At 38.4% G+C, this 26,560-nt stretch overlaps 1 protein-coding gene across 1 annotated transcript; it reads left to right on the top strand.

Annotated features, from left to right (window-relative positions):
* Window positions 1-9,418: 9,418 nt before the first annotated feature.
* On the top strand, window positions 9,419-22,839 carry LOC128934451 (interleukin-1 receptor-like 2). The gene is made up of 12 exons (XM_054272028.1): window positions 9,419-9,502; window positions 10,095-10,280; window positions 12,343-12,415; window positions 14,923-15,166; window positions 15,471-15,657; window positions 16,423-16,585; window positions 16,864-16,929; window positions 17,522-17,642; window positions 19,203-19,351; window positions 19,644-19,787; window positions 21,165-21,326; window positions 21,816-22,839. Exons 2-12 carry the CDS (start codon window positions 10,188-10,190, stop codon window positions 22,205-22,207), a joined length of 1,794 nt encoding a protein of 597 aa, XP_054128003.1. The 5' UTR covers window positions 9,419-9,502; window positions 10,095-10,187; the 3' UTR covers window positions 22,208-22,839.
* Window positions 22,840-26,560: the final 3,721 nt, after the last annotated feature.

Genomic DNA, 26,560 nt, shown 5'->3' on the forward strand with positions numbered 1-26,560 from the left:
TAACCTTGTGCACTGATTTTACTAGAAGTTAATGATGAAACAGTATTTAGGAAATAAGGATGAAATAATGTAAATGTGACACACCAAAATGCTTACTCAGTGCTTTTGTATTCATTACGTGACAAGCTGTAACAAAATAAGTTTAAATGTATTAGCAATTAGAAATACTGATGGCTTTTATTATCATGTTATTTATTATTTTGACTGACAAGCTTGAATATTGTATGTCCTTATCAGTAGTGTTTCAGTGATGAGAAAGAATGCACTGCCCATTCACTGATACAGGGTGTAAGACATTAATCTGACTGACTCTACCTAATTTTTAATTATGGGATTTATTTTATTATGCTTAGACAAAAGGGGAAATGAATAGTCATATGATCTTTTTTATAGCATAATTGAAATATTTTTAGTCATCTAAATGAATTGTGATTAAATCGAACCTATATTGTGGCAGCACACATATCCATTTTCTTTTCAGCTTTTACTTAAATAGTAAATGCATCCTACTGTAAAAAAGCAAAGGTGTTGCTTAAGTAAGAGTGACTTTTTATATCAAGCATTTGTATTTCTTGGTTGTGTAAATATGCTAGGTTATTTTCTCTGTCCTTCTTCAATTTCTAAATTTTATTTAAAAAGGACACAATTTTTTGTCCATATAAACACACAAATGTAGGTGATAAAGTGATAGTTGTCTTGGGGCAACTAGAATGGCTCTAGAAGCAAAGGTGGCTCAGTGCATCTGAAGAGCATCACTGAGCCCCAGAAACTTTCCCACACACCTTGTCTTGATGGACTCCTCCAGCTCTGCAGGGGTTGTAGCAGATTTCTCAGCAGCTCATGGGCAAAACCAGCAGTTAACTGTGATACACAAAGTGGAAAAAACCTCCAGTTTTCAGAGATGTTTTAATGTGAAAAGGCTAATCTGAAAATTGCTATTGTTACCATCAAAATTACTTTCTGCATTCCTGAAGGAGTGTTATAGGTTTTGAATTGTTATTTCTATTGTCTATGTTTTAATAATTAATTGCTGTTGCATTTAGAAATTTAGTCAGCCTAAAGACAAAGGGTTTCATAGTTTCTAAGGGGATCTTGTTCTGAATAATTGTGGGTCCCTAGAGGGCAGTCCTGGACCACCTACTCTGAGGTAACTGATGCTTGGGATACCCTTTGTGCTAAATTGTGTGAAAGAAAGGCTGTCAATTAGTCTTCAGGCTCATGTACAGGCAACAACGACTTAAACTTTATGGTAGGCTGGACGGTCTGTAGCAGCAACTTCAACATTTTTCAACAACATGTAGCAGCAGGGGTTTTTGAACAGCTTGTAGATTACGCTTTTCTGGACAAGTGGCAACAACAAATCAAACTTTTAGGAAGAGGAAGAAAGGAAGAAGGAAAGATAGGGAAATAGAGAAGAAAACTTCTGGGTCACAACCCAGAGTTCCAGCACTGTCTCTGGTCCAGTTCCTGTGGATGGTGAGTGCAGGGTTCACACCCTGCCCCTCTCTGTTTTGATACTTATAAACCAGTCCTTGTCCATGTGCATTTTGTTATTCTTTAACTTTTCGGAAGGAGACTGGGGGGGTCTCGTGGTTTCAAATCCCTTCCCCTGCCAGATACAAGTGCACTGCTGTCTAAGACTTGTTTTTAGAAATAGTTCCCTAAAATAAGCAAGTTGACCCCATAAAAGCACTGTTCTGCCTCCATAAGACCCTCTTTTTTTAACTGCACCTTATCTAGATGGCATGGTAACATTCCTTTTACCTTCTGCCAAATGTTTGAGAAATTAACTCGTTCAGGTTTCCAGTTTCTCACACTGATGTGACTGAAAAAGGAGTGGAAGGAATTGCTCAATGAAAATCACATATGGTTGCTTGGGAAAATGTTATTTACATAAAAGTTACTAGTCAGTCTTCAGTCTTGTGTTAAAACGTGATACAATTCCATAGATTTTTCTGTAATTTCTTTATCTAAATCCAAAAGTTTGATGTGATGATTCTCTGTATTCACAAGGAATATTGAATTGAAACACCCAAGAAAATGGTTTTCTTCAATTATACTAATCCTTTCTAAAATATCAAGTTGTAATAGAATTACTAACACTTTTTTAATAGTTCTATGTTTAGAAACACATTCCCTTTCAAATTCAGAGCCCAGGAACCCAGACATTACTCAGCTGCTCTTTAGCTGGTACTTCTTGCAGACACATAACTATGGACTTGATGCTGAGTTCACAAATAGTCTATGGACTATAGGTCTGGTTGAATTCAGAAGAGACAGCTGGACTAATAAATAACAGGATTTATTGCCTGCAACATCTTTGGTTCTTTTGGATTGCCAGTGATAAAGGCATTAACTGCAGAATAGCTGTATATAGCACTAACAATATGATTGCAATCACAAGCTGAATATCATGGATCAACACTCAGCATAGCTGAGGACACAAGATTTACCAGAAGGTATCCCTTCTGGGCAGGGCAAAGCTGAGGACACAAGATTTACCAGAAGGTATCCCTTCTGGGCAGGGCAAGGAGGACAAACCCATCAACCTGTCCCTGCAATTTTGTGTCAAATTCTCATCCCCCCAACTTAGGTATAAAATATACCCCAATTTCATATCTTACTAACCACTATTTTGCAAAGTGCTCCAAGTGGGGCTTCAGTCTTGCAGCCTTGCATTCTTTGTTGTTGCATTGTAAAGAATATTTTTCCATAGGAGGTGTACTTGGTTTGTACAAAATATTCCAGGGTATCAGGCAGAAGGATGAGATCCTGTGGCTTCACCCTCAGTCCATGTTTGTTACCCATGACAAATCACACAACCTCCATTTGGTTTCCATGATTACATTGTGGCTCCTCTGACGTACTGAGCTTTGCATTATCCAACAGTGCTCTTGCCACCATTACTCTTTTCTAGTCAAATGATGTTGTTTATGAGTGGAAAGTGACAATGTGAGGTGAAAATCACCATCCCAGAACTTACTCAACACCTAGCAGTTCTTGGATGGCAAGTATGCGGTAATTCATAAGGCAGTTTAGGTGCCCTCCTAGTACTGCATCACACCTTCATTGCCTCAGGGCTGGAAGGAAAGCAGGTTCAGGCAGCCAAGTCTTCTGGGGATGAGCAGAACCATCAATAAAACTTTTGAGAGCTGTCTGTGACTCCAGTATTACAGAGTGTTTTAGCTCTTCGGTGCTCTTCAGCCTAGCTGCCCAGCACAGCTGTATCCTGACTCCACAGTGGGATGTCATGTGGATTCAAACCACCTCTTTGGCTTTTCATGGAAGAAAAACCAGTCTGCAGCCAGAAGAGGGTCATGAGCATGCTCTGTAGCAGAGTCTCAGCATGCAAATGGTCAGTGCTTTGAGAGGCTGAAATATTCTGAGAATTTCCAGTGCAAACCCTTGATTAACACAGTATTAAGGCTGACAGCCTTCAATTCCCATTTCACAAAGACCCAATGTGTCAGAGGCTGCTACTTCGTTTTTCAGTCTCTCTTTTCAACTTTTGCTTGATTCACTCAGGAGCCCTCAATGTTGTTCCTTTCCTGAGTAATCTGTTCTGCCTAGACTACCAGTGTAAATAAAAATATTGTCACAGTTTCAGTGTTACAGATTTTTTCCAACCAGCCACGGCTATGACTGCAAACTGAACAATTAATAACAGAAACCAGCTGTTTGTAAAAATCTTCACTAATGTTACAGAAATGTTTTCAGTTGGCTTTTTTTCATGCAACTGACAAAGGCACCAGGGAGTTACAGAAGTCTTGATGCCCTGTCAGTACCATGTTGGTCCTAAGAATAGATAATTATTCAAACAGTAAAAGGTGATAATGTTGGAGCTTGCTTGTTTCTGGCTTAAAAATAAAATAATGGAAGCTAGGTAGCTGGATTGAGATGATAAACTAATCAGCAGATGAGATACAGTCAAAAGACTTATTTTTTCTTTTTTTATTAAATGAATCATTTTAATGTTTGTCTACTACTTAGGTAAGGTATTTCACAAGAAAGCTGTATCTTAATATAAAATAATATTGTTCAGGTATTTCTAGTTACAACAATTGTTCGTCCTTTTCTTCCCTTGTCCATAATAATTTTGTTAGATCTCCTAGGGATTTTTTTGTTCAATGCTGTATTCAAACATAACAGCCCAAACAAATGGAATGATATTTTAAAAATAGTTATACTAGACACAAATAAAAAGAATTCATCTGCACACCTGTTTTTTTGGGTTTGGTTTTTTTTTTTGTTTTGGGTGGTTTTTTTTTTTGTTTGTTTGTTTTTTTTTTGCTGTTCATTAGCAAAACAAAATGTCACTCTATTATCTGCTAGTGAAATTTCTACGCTAGTGCTGTCCCACTTGTTTTGGTACATATTTTTAGGCTAGTGCTTTTTTTCTCAGATAACATTTTGTATTTGCATCTTCAGGAGGAAAATGAACTTCTTTTTCCAAGAAATCATATTGAAATTAAACTTGGTAACTAAAGTGGAACTTAAGGGGGAAATGCCAGAGAGGAGACATGTCTGATGGGGAACATGCAACAAGATTTCTGTTAGAAATCTGGCATCTGGTTGAAACTTGTTTTAATGATCTACAGTGAAGTTCTTACAAAGATGCTGGAGTAATTTCTTGACTAGTTTTAAATAATAAAAGAACCCACTTCAAGTGGGAGATTTGACTGTCTCTGAATTGCCCTGAATTGCCTAAAAGAAACCCTTTTAGGAAATTAGAGACCTACATTTTGTTTTGCATTTTCTTGAAAGTTGCGGTGACTGATGCAATACTTTCATTATGTACTTCTTTCCTGTTTCTCATTTAGCTCAAAGTTCTTGTTGGTTGTAGGCCTCCTTGTACCAGCATTTTTAAATGTTACAAGATGGCATTAAACCCTGCTCTATGTAATTGCACAGATAAAGTGCAGTATGTACAGATAAAGTGCAATCCTAGATCTGCTGAGAACATTTTAGCTAAGTAATTGTGAAGACTTGCAGGTGGCAACCTCATGGAGAATTTTGTTTGGTAATTTCCATGTAATCTTTTTATCATTTAAACTGTAAGGCCAAATGCTGCCTTCCAGTTTTTAGAGGACTTAATGTCAAACCTCCTAGGTACAATTTTATGACAACGAGTGTCACATGTATTTGATTACAAATGCATTTTTTTCCTTGTCTGTGACCAAAAAATCGGCAGTAGATACCTGTGCAATGTGTATCTATAGCACCTGGAAGGCCTGAGCTTGGGAAACACAGGATAGGAAGGGGCTGCCCCTGCCCTTTGGCTAGCTCATTCCTATCTCAGGTATCCATCTATGTTCCTCTCTCTGTGAGTTACCACACTTTGTCCTAACAAAGGAGTTGTTCATTGGTATATACTGGCTGTATTGTTTACAGGCAGAAGTTGTAATCTGTCTTCAATTTAACTTAGGCAAGCCAAATTAACTTAAAACTTTACTGAGATATAAGCTTCTTATTTCCCCTAGTATAACCACAGTTCAGTGAGGCCTCTTGGGATTTGTGAATGTATTAACAGGACAGAACACAGCACTTCCATCTGAAAGTGGGCCAGTACCCGAAGAGTGTGGTCAGGGATGTGTGTGCATGCAGAAGTTACTGATCCATGAGAGCTGATGCAAGTGGGTGCAGGTCTGTGCTGTGCTGGATGTAGCCCGTGCTGCAGGTACAGGTGGAGCCAGCTCACCTGTGTGGGGGAGCTTTAGGCAGCTCGCACTTGGCACCTGGTGTTGGCTCCTTCTGTTGTCTCAGCTTAACTTGAAGTGAAATAGCCTGTTTTCATACACTGTCCTTTTTAATGCTAGTCAAGATGATGAGTAGAGTTTTCTACTTCTGAGGACACCTTTTAAAACCCTAAAGCCTTCAGTGCTGGCAAATGTCATCACAGATGGGATTTGCATGGTGTGGCATGTGCTGATGAGAGGTCTGGCTGAGGCTGCACAGCTCTGGGTTCCCAGCATTGGAAGAGACACGAGATTATCTGTGCTATCATCTCCTTTTACCTTCTCAGACTATCTCCAATAACCCCAATTTTAACCAATATCCCATGGATTCTGAGCACTTTTCTCAGTGGACTCTATAATAATGACTTGCATCAGTGCATTGCAGGTCCCTTTGGTACTTCTCTAACTGTACCAGAAACAGTTCACCTGATTTAAGGCAGCATTTCGTATATTTTTAAAAAATTTTATTTAAAAGATATAATGTACTGGTGAATCATAGGAATCTTGACCACAATTCTCCTTAATCTGTGATTCTGGATGACAAATGGTTATTTTTGTGTTTAAAATTAAAGAAAATAAAATTGTGATGTAATTTCTGAGTGCAGGAGGAGTAAATAGGTAAAAATCAGTATGAGCCAAGCTGCAGGGTCACATACTTCTTTTCTAACTACTGTGCTATTAGTAAATTACATAGGAAAATTTCTATTTTTTTTTTGTACTGCCAGGACTAATGAAAACATTGATATGAAGGCCATGGCTAATCCCCTGGCAAGTTCCCTCCATGGCAGTAACTACTGCCACACCTTGGCTTCTCCCTTTTCAAGCATCTGTTGCCATCTTTTGCTAGGTGGCTTCCCAGTCAGCCCTGCAACTGTGGCTTTGCAATGAATCTCAACTTTCTTTGCTCACCATGACAACTGGTTATCACAATGAAGGCAATAAGGATATTGATACAGAACAACAGAATAATGTGATGCAATCAAACATTGCAACATTACTTTTATATTTTGAATTTCCAATTTTCCTGTCCTAGCTTAATGTTTCTAAATCAAAATATTTGCATACCCTGCAGATTATACTGTTCTTGAATATTTCTTCCTCAATAGAAGATTTTTCTGTTCTAAAATCACGTATTACATATGTTTTATGCAGCTTTAAGTGTGCACTTATGTAAATAGATACCTTTAACTGGTGTAAATAATTACCTGCAATTACATTTCCTGATATTTTTATTCCTGTAGTTTTAAAAGATTTGTACATACAATGGTAATCCTTATGTCTTCATCAAAGTTACCTTGTGCAACAAAGCTTAAAGCAGAAATGGTATAAAAAAAATTACATAAAGTACTTTAAAACTCTGTTTTTATTTGCCCTGCTCAGTTTCAGATCAGAAAGATATATGATGAATACATATGTCAGCCAAACAAAAAAAATATGATGGTTGCTATAAACCACAATTTTGCTCTAAATATACTTGTAGTTGTCTTAGAGACATGTCATGACTCTTCTTATACAGAAGGGATGATTTACCATGTGCAGGTAAAACATGAGATTACTGGATTCTATAATTGCCTTAAAAAACCTAACCACTACATTTGCTTGTTGTTGGCACTTGTCCTAAAAATATCAGGGCAAGTATTGCCCTGATTTTTGCAGTTCAAGTCAGTTGGTGTGGAGGACCTGATGACCAAACAAGGCATGCTTGAAAGACATAATTTCAGACTAACTGCTGTCAGGCACTGTTGATAGGTCACAGATGTTTTTTGGTCACGCAAAATAATGCAAAAACTAAAAATCTTGCATAATCTTGCACTGTTTGAGAATTAATGAGAAACATTTCCCATATTAAATATGGATAGAAGTAGTGACGAAAGAGAAACAAGCTGACTGTATAAATACTTCTGTGCTTGCCAAGTCAGGAATGAATTAATTTTCTGTGTACCTCCCAACAGCTTTGGAAGTGTTGCAATGTGCCTCCAGCTAGCACTATATACACTGGATTGATGGGAGACAGTTTATGTGGCCACAGCAGGGCATAAGCTTTCATCTTCACTTATCTGCAGCTCGTGCGCAGGATGTTTGAACGTTTCCATTTGATAAATATAATAAATAATAAAATAGTACTAGAACATGAAGTACCAAAGCAGGATGAAAAGGAGTGGAAGGGACAGAACATGTCTGGATTATTCCCCACAGTTTTTGTAGAATACTTGTAATTTGCTTCGCAAATGTTATTATGTATTTTTAACAACAATGAGAACATCTACCTTGATAGCTCTGTAGTCCGTGATTGTTGCCTGCTTTGTGAAGAACATAAGAAAGAGCTTTCCCCTACCTTAATATCTAGTTTAGTAGTTAGTCAATAAGTAAGTGGCACTGCAGTGTTAAAATTGCTCACATTGACAAAATAGTTTGAGGAACTTCTGCTTTGAAAAACTCTGGCTCTAGCTGTGTTGTGAAACAGAGAACTAAGAATTGCCAGAACCTAGAGAACATACTGTTCCCAGAACAGCCAGAAGTTAAGTGATCTCTGTAAAATACCAGGACTACTTAATAGCTGTTAAGTTTGTAGATAAAAACTTAGGGACTATATGAGACTAACCTATAGGTTCAAGCTTCCAAATATCTCAGTGTCAGTCTGGGCAGGTCAGACCAAGCGGCGAAAACAGCCTACTGAATAAGCAAATAAATCAGCAGATCTCCCTGAGACGCTCCTGCCAACAGCCTCCACGGAGTCTTCCTCTTCCAGTGACACGGTCTCTTCAACTAGGGAGATTTGCACATATTTGTTTGAAAACAAACAAACAAATAACAAAAGTCAGTCACCTCAGATCTCGCAATCTTCACTTGGAGGATTTCCTGCGGCGGAGGCTGTGCCCATCCCGCAGCAGCGAGGGGCCGGGGGGGCTGCCCAAACGCTTTGTTTTTCGGAGCCTGCGTTTAACAAGCCCCGCTTACCTGCCCGGGGCAGGGAGGGGACGGGGGCTGGCCCTGCCCTGCCCTGCCCCGCCCCGGGGCCGCCCCACGGCGCTGGGCACAGCCAGGTTTGCGGGCGGGGAAGGTGAGGCGTCGCGGGGAGGAGCCGCCCGTGCCGGGGCAGCGCCGCCGCGCTCCCTCGGCTGCCGGGGCTCTCTGGGAGGCGCCAGCGGGGCTGCCCCGCTCCGAGGAGCAGGTAGGGGACTCTCCGGGCTCTGGCTCGGTGTAACGGGGCCCAGGATCTCTCCCGGGCCCGAGAGCCGGGGGCGGCCGCGGGGCCGGGCAGGTGCGGCCGGGGGCGCTGCGCTCCGCGGCTCCGGTAACGGGGCGGGCGGCCTCAGCCGGGCCGGGGTGATCCGAGCAGCGCATCCATAGAACTGCTGCGCCCGGGGTCGCACTTTGCTCCCACGCCTCGCTGTTGGGGCTGGGAGGTGGCTCGGAGCGAGGTGTTGTCTGTGGGGAAGCTGGGGCTGGGGGCACTTTGGGAGTAGGGGTGAGACCTCTTGTGAAGGGTCAGCCCTGACCGCGGCCCGGTTCCTGACCCAAAGCGAACGAGCGCCTGTTCCCCGCAGCTGCCCCTCGGCCCGGGCCGGCCTCCCTGCACCGCCCAGCAGCCGCAGCCCCTTCCAAGGGAATGCTTCCAGAAACACCTCGCAATTTAAATAAAGAGTATCGGAAGATGATTTGCTGCCGTACCCGCTGAGGGATGCCAGCGTTTCGCAGAAGCACCATAGTCGCAGTGCTGTCACTACATCCTGACGGGGCTGACGCAACTCTTCCACGCTGACTGCGTATGTCCAGTGAAAGAATGCATGTATTTTCTGTCATCATTCTTTTCGTGATCAAAAGTGAGAGACTTGATTAATCTCTCTAGAAGAGGCATGGTGTACCTTGCAGTTAATAGGAGCATTTAAGGTAATACGAATATATATATATTAATATTAATTTTTTATTATTTGAAATGTTCCTAGGTTTATATACCAGAAATAGTGTGATACTCTGACTTTCGGTTGGTTCTGTCAGTTCTGAGGACTGTTGCATGTTTGAATCAGTTTGTGCTTTTGAATAAGAGATTAAAATAAGCCTGCTACAAGTTTGCCAAAGTCAGTGAAGCCTGCGATCCTTTGAAGTTTTGAGGAGACTTCATTTTTCAATTGAGTAGATCAACTTTGAAAGGAGTAAAAAGCAGATTCAAAGGTAGTTATGCCAATTTAAGGAGAAATTTTAATGAAAATTATGCCTACATGCCATAATCAATGCTGTGATTGTAATTCAGGTGCACATATCATTGAAGACAATTTATGTTTTTTTCTTTTTCTTGGGGGGGGGAATGGTTGTAATGACTTTTTTTGAACTGCAATTGATAAAAATATTTCCTTTCAGGGTGAAATTTTATGGACATGGCTTTGCATACCTGAAATTTTTTCCCCTTTGGGAAATCTGGGCAAAGATAACCAGAGCTGAAGTCTGTTGTGAATGAAAAGCTCCACAGGTCGATTGAGTGCTCAAGATGTGGACAGAATGGCTGGGGAAAGGGAGAAATTTAACTGTTTATCATGGCAGAATGGGGTAGGAAAAACATTTGCAATTGGTTCTGCAGTTGTGTGTATTTTATTTTCATCCTTATTTATGTGAATGCATGCACAGAGAAGAGCCTAATTTTGCTATCGTGTCTACCTTCCATAGAAATGGAAATTTTTCATCGGGGAAAGTGAGAGATGAGGGAATCTCCTCAAAGTAGTGTGTGTGGTCTAGCACAAGGCTGTATATACGTTTGCAAGTCTTCTATGTTGACAAAAGGGCAAATTATAAATTTAAATAGAAAGAACATTGGAATTATAGAAAAGCAGGATTGTGGAAGACTTTCTTTCAGGATTTGGTAAAATACTACTTCTGCATCTGCTAAATCTACTGATGGGGCAAAAAACTTTTTGAGAGAGCTCTTGTGAGACAGATCACAGAACAAGAGCAAGGTAATGTTGTAAGAGAGCAGAGTTTGTGAAAAAGCAGTGATTCAGAGAAGGCATAAAGAAAATACCTGCTCATAAGTGGAGTCTATTCAATCCTGTTTTATCTTTAAATTATATGTTACAATATTTTCCTCTTCTTTAAAATTAAAAATGATAGATTTAAAAGAGATTCTGTGCATCATGAATAATAGAAAAAGTTGTAGCTTTTGTACAAACACATATAACCCCTACCTCCTGAGATTTTAATGTTTTGTGTCAGGATTCTTTTGGGGACTCATCCCATCTTAGAGCTAGGCAAGAAAAGACCTGTCTGGTAATTTGAGTGGGGATTAGCTAAGAGGGAGGAGGAAAGATAAAGGGAAGAAGGGAAGCAGGCACTGCAAGAAGCAGTGTGGATGACTCAACACATGGCACACTTGTGAGTCAGTCTGCTGAAGTAGGACAGACACAGCAGCCGGAAGCGTCATCTTCGACTCTTGTAGAAAGTGATGATCAGAAAGACATTTGTCACAACAGGATGGGATACCCCTGCTCATACTTCAGCTGGAATAGTTGCATTTGTCCTCTCACTGTGCTATGAAACACTGTGGGAGGCTGCATAGAAACAAAAATAGTAAAGCAGGTCAAGTTAAGGAGCAGCTTGCCAGAGGCATGCAGCTAAGAGATCCTTCTCCAGATGTGTCAGGGATCAGAGGACTACTAAAGAGTCCTGACAATCATTCTCTAATATATAACTAAACATGTAAAAGATAAATGCCTAGATTTTAGGTGAAGAAACATCACTATTGGAGTCCCAAACAACTCTTCAGCATGTATTTTAATGATCTAGACAGACGGAATCTGTTTCAGTGACAGAATTTGCCAACAATACAAAGCTATTCAGGCTGGAGCATGGAGGTGTAAATTGCAAAGAATGGCACAAAGATGTCACAATAGTAAATTACTGGGTAATAATAGCAGAAGAAAATTGTTGTAGAGAAATATAAGAAAAATTTAAAATGAAAAAATATGGCCAAAATCCAACATCATGTGCTCAACAGCTGACTGAGTTTGCCTGATTCTTAGTCCCCAGGGATGAGATCTTGAAATTTTACTATAGGCCTATGGAAATATCAGATTGATACTCAATATCACTCAAAGAACAAAGATAGGGTTAGAAATCATTAGGAAAAAAAATAAATCAATACTTGTCTTTGTTCGTAAATCCATAGTGCACTTATGTTTTGAAGACTATGCAAGCTATATCCTGTCCTCCCCATCTCAGACAGACTGTGGAATAACTGGATGCAGTACAGAAGTGGGTGGCAAAAAAGTCAGAATTATGAAATCAGATTCCATCTAAATAAGAGTTAGAGAATCTATGGCTGTAGCTTAGGAAAGCAAGAAGTGCTTTCCTAAGCACTAAAGGAAGTTGTGTGCTAGAGATGTAAAAAACCCAAGTGCTTGACAAGCTGAAATAGGAGATGTTCACTCTTTTTTAGGAGCTGTCAGGTAAAACAAGCAAGTAACAGGCTCAAAACAAGTTAAAGACAATTCCTGTATTTCATGTGTCCTCTTTAAACTGTGTAATTCCTATATTAATTATGTAATGCAGATGTTTACTTTAAATTATGGAAGTTCATATTGGAAACCACTAACTGAAAGTTTTCTTTCCATTTCAGCAGGGAAACATGACAGCAAAAACACTGTTTTCATGTAATATTGCAACAGCATTTCTGTCCTTAATTATTGCAAGTAAGTCTGTTGATGGCTATGGAAAGTCTTTTTTCTGAACTTTTAGTAGAACTTTTTTTCACACAAGTAATACTAACTTTCTGTGGAAGTGGCCGTAATAGTGAAATTTACGAGCATGCCAATGAGTTCTTTTAAATTGTGCCTAGAGCAGGAACCTATAAAACATAATATGTGGTATTTAATGTTCTAACTTATAACAATCATTTAGGTTGGAAAGGAGCTCTTGACATCTAACTTTACAGGGTCAAGATTTTGAAAACCTCTGCAAATGGAAACTCCACAGCTTCATTGGGCATCTTGTTCCACTGTTTGATCACCCTTACAATAAAAAAAGGGGTTTTTTGTGTTCAGATAGAATGTCTTATGTTTCAATTTGTGCTCATTGCCTCTTGTCCTGTCAGTGAGCAAGGCTGGCAAAAGTCTGTCTCTTTGTTCTTCATTCCCTCCCATCAGGTATTTACACACAGTGATAAGATCCACCCACACACTCCTCAGATCTCCTCTATGCTGAGCAGTTCCTGCTCTTTCATCCCCTACTCAAGTGAGAGGTGCTCCACTCCCTTAGTCATGTCTGTAGCTATGTGCTGGACTCTCTCCAGTAAATTCAAATCTGGCGTGTCCTAATGTCCGTGTGTCCATGTGTCCTAGTGTCCCAGGACACTGTTAGCCTTCTTTTGCTGTGAGGGAGCATTGGTGGCTCATGACCAGCTTGTGGTCTACCAGGACCCCAATGTTCTCTGCAGATCTGCTTTCCAGCTGAGTGGTCTTTAGCATGTGCTGGTGTCCCTTACACTGGGGCAGAATATTAGCATTAAGTGGCAGAAAAGCATTATCGGTTCCTGTGGCATATAATAATCACCACAGTTATTATGGGGCATCCAAATTACTTATCCAAACATTGAATTACTCAGATACCTGAGTAATTCAATATTTGGATAAGTAATTTGGAAAAGATCTGTGGTTAGGTGATGAGAACTGTGGATGACACAAAATTATTCTTTGGTGGTTAAGATTGATGCTTGCTATGCAGAGGGTGCCTGGATATCAAAGTGTTTAGTGATAGAATGTCAGTCAGTAAAATCAAGTGGATGTGAAGGGGCATGAAAGGGTCATGCATGTATAGCAGAAGTAAGTATGCTGTATGTGTGTGATGTGAACATCAAGTTAATTAATAGCCACTTGGGAAAATGCTGCTTTGATATCTCTGGATGCTCTCTGGAATCATTAACTCTGTCATCAGTGGTGACTAGAAAACCAGAATTTTTGGAAAGCAGCAGAGCAGAAAACAGAAAGAAAGCCTCATTATGCTACACTTTAACTCCCCAGTGAATGTGTGCCAGTTGAACTCTTCAGTTCTGGTCACTACATCTCAGAAAGATGGTATCAGAAGAGGTGGAGAGATGAGTGACAGTGTTGTCTGATAAGGGGTGGCTTCCATATGAGAAGTCTCCAAATGAATGAGGACTCTGAGGTAAAGAGACAGAAGCAAGAGGGGATGAAGGTCTATAAAAATGTAAATACCATAGAATAGGCAGATGAGAGGAATTTTACCTTTTCTCATAACAAGAAATGCATGATACTCAGAGAATTTATAAAATCCAGTGAATGGTTTTGCATGCAGAACATAAAGGGACTGAAATCAGAGTAGTCTTGTATTTATTGTGTCCTCCTCTCTTCTGCACATTTGCCACTGACAGTTATCAGAGACAGGATTTTGGGCTAAACAGACACTTGCATGACTCTGTGGCAATTCTTATAAAATAAAAAAGTGAGGAAGTTTCAATAAATGTATTACTGACTTGGGAACATGACCATGGTATCCACAGTTGGTGCCTTTTTTTGTCATATTGCAAAAAAAAAAAAAAAAAAAAAAGCCCAAACTTTTGGTTTGCTCTTTTTCTGCACGAGTCTGTGTCAGAAGTAAAGAAAATGAGCTCATTGGTGATTGTAATGATTACTCTCTAAATGTTCATAAAATGAAGGGTCAGTTGAAATTCCCATAGCAAACCTAATATTTTTACAACACAGTCTTTAACTTCTGTGTCCTCTTAGGACATTTAAATATCAAAAGCATAGTCTGTCTTAACTACAGTTAAGTTAAAAAATAAAGACATTAAATGTGAAATTTGTGTGCATGTGTGTGTTTGTGTACATGCCCATGAAACAGACTGGAGAAACACAAGTACTTTAGGAATTTGCATCTGAAATAAAACATACAAATGACAACTCTGCTACAAAGGCTTTCTACTGAGTGTAAAAATTGCATTCAAAAAACAGCATTTCATTTTAGTGGCATAACTATATTTGTAAACCACTGAGTAGTACTCTCAGCTGTAAAGATAGGGGATTAAAATTGTATTTTATCAAATACTATCAATTTTTAGTAGTTGACTTGAGAATGGAGGTGAAAACTCCAATGAAGTTTGTAATTTATAATCAGGAAACGAGTTCAGTATATTTTTGTAGACTATTTGAGTTTTTCTTTAATGCTTATCTCTTTCCTTTAGAGAAATGTGAAGCCTATGATGTGATGTTGAAGCAGACTCTTGTGCCTGATGGGCAGCCTCTTGCTATTAAATGTTCACTGGAAAAGAGCTTGAAAAGTGGAGACTACAACTTAACATGGTATAAAGTTGGTAACAAGAGAGCTGTGCCTAGAGACAAACTGTCTAGAGTTCATCAGCAGAAGAATCTGATTTTGTTTCTTCCTGCCATGGTAGAAGATTCTGGAGATTATGAATGTGTCATAAGGTGAAAATTAGAAAAAGTTATATTTTTACAGAAATGAGTTACAAAGTGAGTAACTTTTAAAAAGCAAGTAAAATTTTGTGGGTAAGATAAATAATAATGAAGAAGAGGGAATGCATCTACAAAAAATAACTTTAGTTTGGGGAAATTCAATCTAGTTTTGCATTTTTTTCCTTGTAAGCAAAAGTAAATCTATTAAAGAAACTGTAAACATATTTCCTCTTTCTACTCCAAACAGAATGCCATACATTTTGGACCTGCAAAACGTGTTAAATGGGTTAATTTAACTGTGTCCTATTAATTGCAGGGATTTGACAAGCTGCAAAAAAATGTGTACAAAAGTAACAGTTTTTGAGAGGATTGATGGTTTATGCTTAAATGAAAAATTTGCTGTAGAGGAGGTGATATTCACATCATCTTCTGCAAAGGTTGTTTGTCCCCACTTGGATTATTTCAGGAAAGACAAGAATATTCATCCTGTTCATTGGTATAAGGTGAGAATATAGTGTTCTATTCTGTCTTATAGCTGTCCATTATTTATAATAAAAATCAGTGATCTTTGAGAATTGGAACAGAAGAACTAAAGATTTACTGCAAGTTGGAGAAAAATATTTTTAAAACAAATTGGAAGAAGATTAAGACTTTCTGTCTTTTAAAGGTATTCTTGGTTATCCAGGCAGAATTTCAGCTGAGGTGTGGGAGTGATGCTGACCCATGTACCCACCAGGTGGAATCTGTTCACCCGCCAGGGAAACATGGCCTTGGGTGGAAACAGATTGACTGTGGCTTTTCCTTTAAGTGCTCAATCTGTTCCATTCCATGATTCTAGTTCTTGTTGTTCATGCTCTTTTAAAGGCTCTTTCTGTTGCAACAATGTAGTGCCTTCTGCCATATTCGTGCCTCTGGCTTATGCAGTCCATGTGGTACCAGTAGCATTGAGGCTCCTTAAAAAATAAAGTCTAATTATTGGGTGATGCTTCATTGATGAATACTTTTGCAAATACTAACAACCCACATTTTAATTTATTATTTCTCTAATATAAAAAGTTGTTTTCCAAAGGGAATGAACTGGGGTATCTTTAAATTAAAAGATGAAGTGAAGTATGCATTTCTTTATATTCTGCTGCCCTCACTCTTCCTCAGCCTCTGCATAACCATCCTTATGCTGTGGTCCATTGAAACTTCAGATTGTATCAAAGAGAGACAAACCATAGAAATATACAGAGATGTGAATTAACAGAGTTCTCTACACATTTTAGGACTGCCAGCTGCTGGAAGGAAAAAGGTTTGCCCTTTCAAACAGTGACCTTATAATTTTCAATGTAACTGTACATGATGGAGGAAACTATACGTGTGAAACAACATATACCTACAATGGGAAACAATATAACATTTCACGAGACATCAGTCTGGTTGTAGAAGGTAAGTAAATAATTTCACTGTGTTTGTGCTCATAACTAAAGTGGAAAGACCTAATTTGTGGATGGACATGTTTAGGACTTCTGTTTTTCACCTAAATGTGCAGTAATGACTACCTGAGATATGGTACTTCTGGTATAGAGTGATATTTTGTTATAAAATGGCTGACAACCTTGTCTTTAGTACAAGGGGCGTTTTTAGGTTGTACTTGCATTATAGAGCATAAGGCAGACTGCAACTGCCCCTGGTTTTCTGAAAAGCACTTTTTTTCTTTTGATTAGTGACCCCACCAAAAAAGCCTCCAGAAATAAGTTACCCAAGAAACAACTCCATTGAAGTGGAACTTGGTAAGTAGTTTTCTCTAGAGAAATTTAAAATGTTCTCTAGAGAAAACTAGAAATCCTGTAGTTTTCTCTAGAGAAAATTTGTATCTTAGTTAAAATGTATTTTCAAGGAGTGTCCTATTCTGTGCTTTCTTGTTTTTATTTTATGAAAAAACTACTTCAGTGGTCAGTTTCTCTCTGTTTATCTCCCAAAGGAGGAATGAGGGGTGAGAGGGAAAGAAGCGAGGCATGTTGCTTGCAATGTCCTAAAGAAATTTCTCACCTGCAAGGAAAATTGTAGGAACCCAAGTGATTATCTGTTATATCTGTTGCTTTCCATCACTCTGGAAATGATTCTAAGAACAGGTCCATCTCAAATCTGCAGGCAAAGTGATGCCCCAAGGAGAAGCATCTCCTTCCTGGATTCTTCCATCCTACCATTCTCTTTCTGGACCTGCAGATCACTGAGAATACAGACCCTCTGTTAGGGTAACTTTTTTGAAAGGGTTTAGTATCACCCTTAGCTGGTGTGGGTGTGTGAATCTGAGAACAGGGTTGTATAGACTTTAATTAGGTCATGGAAATTAACTCTTTACTTTGTAACATAATTTTATAGGGTCACAGGTTACTGTGGATTGCAACACCACAGGTGCTGATGGGTATGAGGTGTACTGGACAGGACATGGTGTGTATATTGATGTATTTCACATGAGCAGAATTTTTGCAAGTTCCTATGAGTAAGTATGTTTTGAGATTGAAAAATATATGTGTTGGCAAACAAATTGGAACTTTCTCCCTTTGACATTAAAATATTTAGCAACATTTTCCCCTTGCTTTAAACAGCATTCTTCTTAAAAACTCTAATGCTTGCCTTGTCTAATTTACTTCTTGCTTTGAAATAGAAACTCCAAACACAGTAGACACATGAACTTCACATGTGATTGTTTCTTGCTCATTGTAAAAATTCAGTCTGAATTTCCAGTGTTGGGAAAAGGTGTTTTGTGACAGTGCCATAGTTATAATGCAGTTTCTTTTGAGCAAGCTCTGGCCTGGCAGAGACCTCTTTTGGTCGAATCAGGCATGTTCAGGTGCATGATCTTCAGACTGTCTCTTTCTTCTGTGTTCCACATCTGCCTCCCTGGAAGGTTGCAAGAGGACAAAGCTGTGCTATACAGGAAAAATCAAGATTTCTAGGTTTAAGGACATGAAGTTAGAGAAAATTAACTGAGATAAACTGAAGAGATAATGGAAGACTTTATTGAGGGCATTTGTACTGAAGCTTAGGGGTTAGAGGAGAAAAGGGAGACAGATTTCCAGTGATGAGCTGGGTTTTGGGAGGACTTGGACTGAGTAAAGCTTGTCAAGGGCAAGTGGGAGATAAGGCGGTGGTGAAAAGCAGGTCAAATGGAATTAGAAGAAGAGAAATTATACCTGATTGGAAAAACCAACTCAAATTGGAGCAAGAGGCAATCTGAAATTTTCTTAGATGTTACAGGTTTTGAACTAAAGATTTCAAGTTTTTTTGTCAGCTTTTATGGTGGCACTGTAAATAAAAAAATGTGATAATTTTTGTAAATTCTGGAGCACTATCTAGGACTAAAAAACTAGTGAAGAAAAGAGAATGATGTCTGCAAAGTAAGAATATAGTTGCAAGAAATAAGTTTTCATCATAAAACAAAGGGAGAAACAAAATGCTGACTTATTTGGGTGCTCACCAAGAGAAAACACTATGCAAAAGTAATACATTATACTGTCATAAAGAATTATAGTGCCATAAACAATTGGGCCACAAAGCAGTGACACATGGTCTCTGAATTGATATTGCAAAAGCAATGTTATTTTTTGTACTTCCTAACACTTACATGGTTATCTTTGGTCGCTTGCATTAGCGATGTTGGTTCATTCATTCCCTGAATGTCATATCCCATTGTGAAATATCTATATCCATCTACTCTCACAGGGATTGGCAAGCCCATAACAAGAGTTTATTTAGGTTTGTAAGGCATATTTTTGAACTTCCAGCTTATAGAAACCTTATGTTCCTTTGGGGAAACACAGCTGCAGATAAGATAACGTTACGATGTCTTGATGCTTTCCAATGCATGTGCTTAATGTCAGTACCAGGAGAGGTCTGAAACTGCTTGGGTTTCTTTCATATGATGTAATTGTTCATCTGTTGGGAAGTGTGGTTGACATTTGCAGAAGGAAATAACCACTGTTGTGCTGCAGATGTTAGAGATGAAGCCATTCCTGAATGGGCTGTGGTTTTATGGTTTTATTTGTCACCTTTTGGACAGGGGAGAAACTTCTTATGACGGGCGCCCTATGCATTCTGTGAAGCTAATAATTTCAGAAGTAAGCAGTGAAGACTATGAACAGCCTTTTGTCTGTCAAGCTTCAAATGCCTTTGGGCAAGTTGCATCCTATATTATATTAAAACACAGAGGTAAAAAATACTATTACTTTGAGGCCTGTGATTATCTATACTTCCCCAGAAGGTGTTTTGATACCAAATTCTCGTGTATCATGTTGAAAGAAAACAGATGTATTACGGTTTGCAGTATGCATATGCCTCTGCATAGGGAAGAAATCACTATAGCATTGTATTTATCATTATTTAAAAAAACAAGGTGGATAGGAATGAAAAATGTAATATTCAAATTTGTATTGAATTTATATGGAAGATCAGATTTGAACAAATTCAACATTTAAAACAAATTTCTTATATTTTTGTGCAGTTCCTGACATACGACGATGGCTGACTGGAGGGCTTGTCTCTTTGTTAATTTTAACATTTATTACTTTAATAATCTACAAGATTTTCAAGATTGATTTGGTGCTTTGGTACCGTACTTCTGTCTGTGCCCTTACAAGTAAGGAAGGTATGTGAGTGTAACCAGGCATGTAAGTGTAATTAGCTTATTGATTTTTTTCTCTTGCCTTTACTTCTGGGAAATAATGTGATTATTTAGTACAGTGTACGTAGAATTTCCATAAGGAATTTTCAGATATGCACAAAGACATTTTGTGCAGGATTTTTTCAGCCATATGGGTAAAATATATAATTTTGCTTAAATTAATAAAAACTGTGTGATATTGAAGGCAATCATAGTGAGATAGGCCAAAAGAACTGTAGGTTATTCCAAAATGAGCATGTTGTTTTTTGCTTTTCTGTAGTTTCTTTACATGTAGATTTATGGTCACTCTGATGATGAACAATAGGTGTCAGCAGAGCTACATCCTGTAAACTGGATGTTTGAAGACGTGCCTTAAATATTTATTTTGAAAATCAGACTCATTTGTCAGATAATAATATTATTAATTTTATTGGTCTTTTTTTCCCCCATTTTGCAATTTCTCTGTTACCTTCACTTTCCTTCCAAATCCTGTCAATTGTGATGTTGACATATCAAAGAGAAAATTTGCTGCTAGTTCTGTGTTCTGGGATTCTTCTAATGTGTTTTAGTTTAATGCACTGTAGGCAAATATACTGGACAGGTGTGAAAAATTTGAAATAAGCACAACATCACAGATATATTTCATGTCAGTTCTCAGAATCAGACTGTCTGAAGTTCCCCATGGCCTGAAAGTGAATGGATTACGTATATTAAAGTAGTTAATGTTTACTTATGGCTGTGCTAAATGTTTTCACAGGAAAATAATTTCAACTCCTGGTTAAAAATTCAGTTTTACTATAATACTGTAACAGAGTTCTAATTAAAAGAAAAAAAATTATCTAAGTTTTAAACTTGTTGAGTTAGATCTGATTTTGGCTTGGTTCTTTCAGTCCAGCTTGCTAAGCAAATCTTCAGAAGCCTTCTGGGCTTTTCTTCTACTTGAGAAAAGCTCTCTCAGGATTATTACAAGAAAGAATTTCCATTTTCCCACCTTCTCTCTTGTGGTTAGTCAGAAGTGGAGATAACTGCTCATTAGGTTTCCTTCAGGAGAGGTGGGGAAGAAGGTACTTCCTCAATGTCCTGGCACATCTGGGATTGGGAGCTCCCTCCTGCAGGTCCCAGGTCCTGCACTCAGCTCATTTGGTGACTCCTTCATCCCCAGGATGGGAAAGGAAGTCAGATGCTCTGGCTGGTCATCTTTATTTTGGTTCATAGAACATTTTACTTCTGTAAAGTGATTCTGTCAGAAAGATGAAATCAGCCCCACATTACTATTTCTAAACTGTCCAAAAATGAAACTTTGCAATAAAGACACTTCTATGAGTTGTAATTTTTTAATAGAAATGTTTGTGTTTCTTTTAGATGGGAAAATCTACGATGCATATGTCCTGTACACAAAAAGCAGTGAAGACAGAAGTATATGTTGTCTGGAAACCTTTGTTCGTAGGATACTCCCAGATGTTTTAGAAAAACAATGTGGATATAACCTTTTCATATTAGGAAGGGATGATTTTCCAGGAGAAGGTATGCTTTAATTAGCAGAGTTAACAGGTTGCCTTTTGAAACCTTGTTCTCAGGTTATAAGTTTATCTATGCAATTAAACCCCACAATTTTGGAAAAGAAAGATGTATTTATTTAGTTTTATTGGATAATTAGCCCAATGAAAATATTTTTCTTTTTCCTTTTTTTTTTTTCCTAACGGAAAATTCTGTTCTGATGTTATGTGGGTCTGCACTTTCTTAGTGATGAACAGATGAGGACTTAATAGCATTAATAATGCTGTTGAGTTTTTTTGAACGATAAATTCTCCTGAGGGACGAAGAAAACAATTTTTTTAGAAGTTATGTCATGCAATGGATCATGAATCATGACTGTCAGTGTGAAGATCTTAAAGCAATCACTGCTCTGAGCTAGCCACAGCTTCACATGTTTGCAATTTTAAAATAAAGAACTATTTTACACCAGTTGTAAAGTTTCTATGCAAGTTTTGATTGTTCCTTCATCACTTACAGCTGTGGTCAGTGTTGCTGATGAAACTCTTAAGCAAAGCAGAAGACTGATGATTATTTTGGGATCAGAAGCATCTAGGTGCTGCCTGTTGGAAGACACCTCTGAGCAACAGCTAGCTATGTATAATGCTCTCATCCGTGATGGGATCCAAGTGATTCTTATAGAAATGGGTGAAATACAGGACTACACCAGCATGCCAGAATCAATCAGATACATTAAGCAAAAACACGGAGCCATTCAATGGAAAGGGGACTTCTCAGAGAAATCTTGTTCAGCAAACACAAGATTCTGGAAAAATGTGCGTTATCAAATGCCACCCAGGAAAAAGGGATCTTATTCTGAAGTGTATTCCTTGCCCCTAATGTCAAACAGTTCTGCAGCAAAGGAAAGTTAAGCACTTATTTAAATAATACTAAGAAGGTAATTCTGAATTGGGATGTTTCTCACCTATTCTTTATACTACAAAGTAAATGTTTTCTTTGAGGAGTAGAAACTGCTCATCTCTTCCATAAATTACACCCGAAAAGAAAAAACTCTGTGCAACTTTTATTTCTGTTACTTCTGAGTTTTGGATAGTGCCACAATTTGTTGTGTTAGTCTCCATCAAATATTTTAAGTAAAGAGAGTGATGATGATAGGCTATTAAGAAGCTGTGGTCCACATAAATGTTGTATGAAAAAAAACTGTGAAGTCCATTTTTAAAAAATCAAAACTGCAGTTGATAAAATTAAAAGTCTATTTCTATCATCAGCATTCTCTTTGTCATTCTGTTCCAATTCTTGTTGCCTCTCCATGATTGTTCCATTTCCTTATTGCTGCAAGAATCTGCTCTGTGCAAGCTTTGTCTCCTGAGCAACAGACCTTACCCTTGCTGCTTGAAAGGGTTGGGGAAATACATGACATAGCATATATTAAAACTCATCACAACACTAAATGTGTTTCTGCTGAACAGTTGGTACCAAATGTGTTGAGCAAATGGAAGGGAATGAAATCTGGATTTTTAGATTGTTGAACAATTCTGTGATATCTGGTGTATGTTTACTTTTGAAACTTAGTCTCTTGTCATGCTTGGGAAACTGAAAATAGTTCGTTCTTCTTGAGAGCGGGAAGCTTTCTAGACTGTGCTGCTACTCTGGAAACCAGATGTTCTCATGCTGTGTCTCAGCTGTGCTAACTGCGTGCACAGAAATTCTCTGAGAATCTACCAAAGAGCTGTGCTTGGGCTGGGTATCCTGGAGAGAGGGAAGTGGCCAGTTCTGAAACATGACCAAATTCTAATGGTGAGAAATGGTATCTCATCTACTTGTGAAAGGAAAAGTTAAAGGCATGTGGCTACATCAAACTTCTTGAGAGTAGCTTGGTATTTCTTTATCCCAATCCACTTTTGTTGTGCATCACTGTGAGAAAATGACATGCTGCTTCCTTTTCAAGGTGGTCTGAAGCAGCAGGAGTTTTTGCGCTCTAGCTTTGAAAAACATCATCTAAATGCAAATATGAATTTTGCTTGCTTTTAAAAAATTATTTTCTGAAGTTATATAGGTTCTAACATCGTGTTTATTGCCAGGATAGCATCTGTCATGGAATTCCTTTCAGTTGGTTCTCAGAGGTATGTGTATCTAGAATATATTCTTCATTGGGCTGGATTGATGGGAGAGAAAGCAAAATCTAGGAGTGGAAATACATAATCAAAGGGAAAGATTTCCAATAGCAGTTCATGGTACTTTTTTCTTTGTAAAGGTGTAGTAAATACTCCTTAGGAGCAGTGTCTCATTCTCCTGGCTGTAGGGTTCACAACTGTGTTATTTTCCCCAGCCTTCACTGACTAGAGACTTGCTCCGAGGTGTCACCAGGAAAACTAGGGACAGGGTATATCTATCAGATGAGGCACTGTTGTCCTAGTAGATGCTGAATTCATGTTCTTTGGAAATGCATGATATTTAGGCTGGAACATTTAAAAAATAAATTTAGCATCTTAGAGAATTCAGATAACCATTATTGCCAAATTTTTACATCGTGTTTAGCCTTAGCTTGCTCAAAAAAGTATTTAAAATTAGTTTCCTTCTTTCCTTTTTAAAATTTATGTTTAAAAACAGAACCTTCTTATTAGTTTTCTCCTTCTACATGGATAATAAGGAAATGATGTTGAAACTGTGGTAGATTTTTTCAGCTTCCTTATTTCATGTGCTTTGAAATAAAAAAACCCAAACAAACGAATGACTAGGACTTGCAGACAATTTAAAAGTAAATTGATTTGCAATTTGTGCTGGTATTTTTTTTTCTTCTGTGAATGTGCTGTTATGATATCTGGCTGCTTTTTTTCATAGTTCTTTTCAGAGGTTTGTCACATTATTCAAGATAATAATTTTCCCATTTCTCTACTAAGTGAGACTCCTAATGACTCGTAAGTGAAGAAGGATGATTGTGAGTCAGCATTGATTTACCTGATACTTTCTTTCAAACAATGTTTAGTATGATTATTTTGTGTCCTTGTATAAAAGTGAGTGTGGGAGATAGGTTTTGGTTATCATGGTTAATTGTTAGCTAGCTACTTCAATGTGGCATGACATGAGATGGCTTATCCTTTTATCAGGGGGCTTAATTTTGAAGCTGAATTTTGTTTCTGTTTTCTCTCCTTGGAGAATGTTTTTTGCAAGTCACATTGGAAAATGCGATTTTTTTCTTTTTTTTGTGGTACAATAAAAGAAATCCCATAGAGACAGATGTGCTGGTTGCTCTTTATTAAAAAAAAATAATTCAAATCCCAACAAGTCCACAAATAATTAGTTGGCAAGAGATTTGCTCTGGAAAACTTGGCAGATTCAGAAGGAGAAGGCAAGTGCAGTCTAATCAGTGAAAGGGTACTTGTTCATCACTTTATAGTAGATATATTTGTTGTTTATGCTGACAGAGAGCAAAGTCTAAATGGTATGTGGTGTAAGGTGCATTGAAAACATTCTCTGCACCATTTTTAGCTTTTCAACCATAGCTACATATTTATTCTGTTGGCTTGCTCCTGTTTATTTATTTGGTACTCCAGACTGCACTGTCCTTTCCTTGCCTTGTGATGAACTTGTCTGAATTTGCTAATTCCATTACATCTTTCCATCCATATTGTGATGCTGGTGCTTTCTGTGAAACTTCTTTCATGATTTTTTCATGATCATATCCTGCTTTCTTATGTCTATGGTAAATAGCACTGACATGTGGCCTGTTTCATGTTCTAATGTACACATCTGGTTTAACCCCAGCCAGCAGCCAAGCCCCACACAGCCACTCACTTCCACACCAGTGGGGTCAGGGAGAGACTCAGAAGGGTAAAAGACAGACAACTTCTGGGTTGAAAGGTAGACAGTTTAATAGGGAAAGCAAAATCCACACGCATGAGCAAAGAAAAACAAGGAATTAATTAATTGCTTCCCATGGGCAGGCAGGTGTTCAACCATTTCCAGGACAGCCTGACCCCATCATGTGCAATGGTTACTTGGGAAGACAAACACCATCACCCCAAACATCCCCTTATTCCTCCTTCTTTCCCCCCACTTTATATACCAAGCACAATGTCATTTGATCTGAAATATCCCTTTGGTTGGTTTAGGTCACCTCTCCCATCTGTGTCTCCTCCCACCCTCCCACACAAAACCAGCACAGCATGTGATATATTAATTCATGGATAGAGATTTATGTGATTGGGAGGAATGTGCTCTGAGCTCAGAATGAATTTTTAGGATCTGGTAGATTTAATGCAATAGCCCCACTCTTGACTGACTTTGGGATTTATTGTTGTGGTTTTTTTTTTTTTTTTTTCCTTTAAATTTACCTCTGTATTGCACCCTAGAATGTAGAACAGTGCAAGAGCAGTTTTCAGTTTTACATTTTCCCTTAATCTGGGTGCCTTGAGCTTCTGGTTGAGAAGTAAGCCCATCCTGCCTTTTGTTCAGACACTATGGTAGCTCAGTGACTCTGCTTCCTTTCACAGCTGCAGTTAGCTTGAAGATGAAGCAGGCAGGATACAGTTAATATTTATGGATACAGTTATTATTTATGACATCTGTGCTAAGGAGAGACCTTTTCCCTAGAAGTACCAAGGAAGTATTATGTTGTAGAGCTTTGGAATACATGTAAATAAAATCAGTGGCTAGCGGCTTTCCTTCAGGGTAATTCCAGGTCTCAGGTTTAGTCAGAGATGCTATAACTCATGAACACAGGTGCAATAGCAGTTCCTCCTCTGATCTTTACACTCATTATTCTCAAGAGCAAAGGCAAAGCACAACATTTGATGTGCATGTTTATTCTCTTTTAATTTTGGATAATATTAACCAGCACTCAATGCGTTTATTGAGACAAACTGAACATTAGTCACTGAAAGGGAGCTAGAAAATAGTCGTAGTAGAGATATTTGCTTCCTCAGCCCACTCTAAGATTGCTTCCCATGTTAAAATTGATTGAAAAAAAGGAGTCTGATGTCTGTTGGGATCAAGGGGCACAGTTAAAATGTACAGCTTCTGTGACTCCTGTGAGAGAGCACCTGGACACTGTGGCATTGCAGCTGGAGTTAGAGCCCTGCTTGGCAGTGTTTACTGGGGTTATCAGGGGTTACTATGTCATCCTGAAGAAAGGTAGAAAGGTCACCAAGTCATTAAGGTGAATTTTTTGCTCCAAAAAGTTGATTTTGAATTGCTGCTCCAGATCAAGTGACTTAGATGTATAAATATTTCTGGTTCATTTCTGCTGTCAGCCTCTCATTTGG

This window comes from Melozone crissalis, unplaced genomic scaffold (genome assembly GCF_028551555.1).
Source record: "Melozone crissalis strain CALT ecotype California unplaced genomic scaffold, PUWL_Pcris_2 ptg000013l_1, whole genome shotgun sequence".
NCBI classification, from domain to species: Eukaryota; Metazoa; Chordata; class Aves; order Passeriformes; family Passerellidae; genus Melozone; species Melozone crissalis.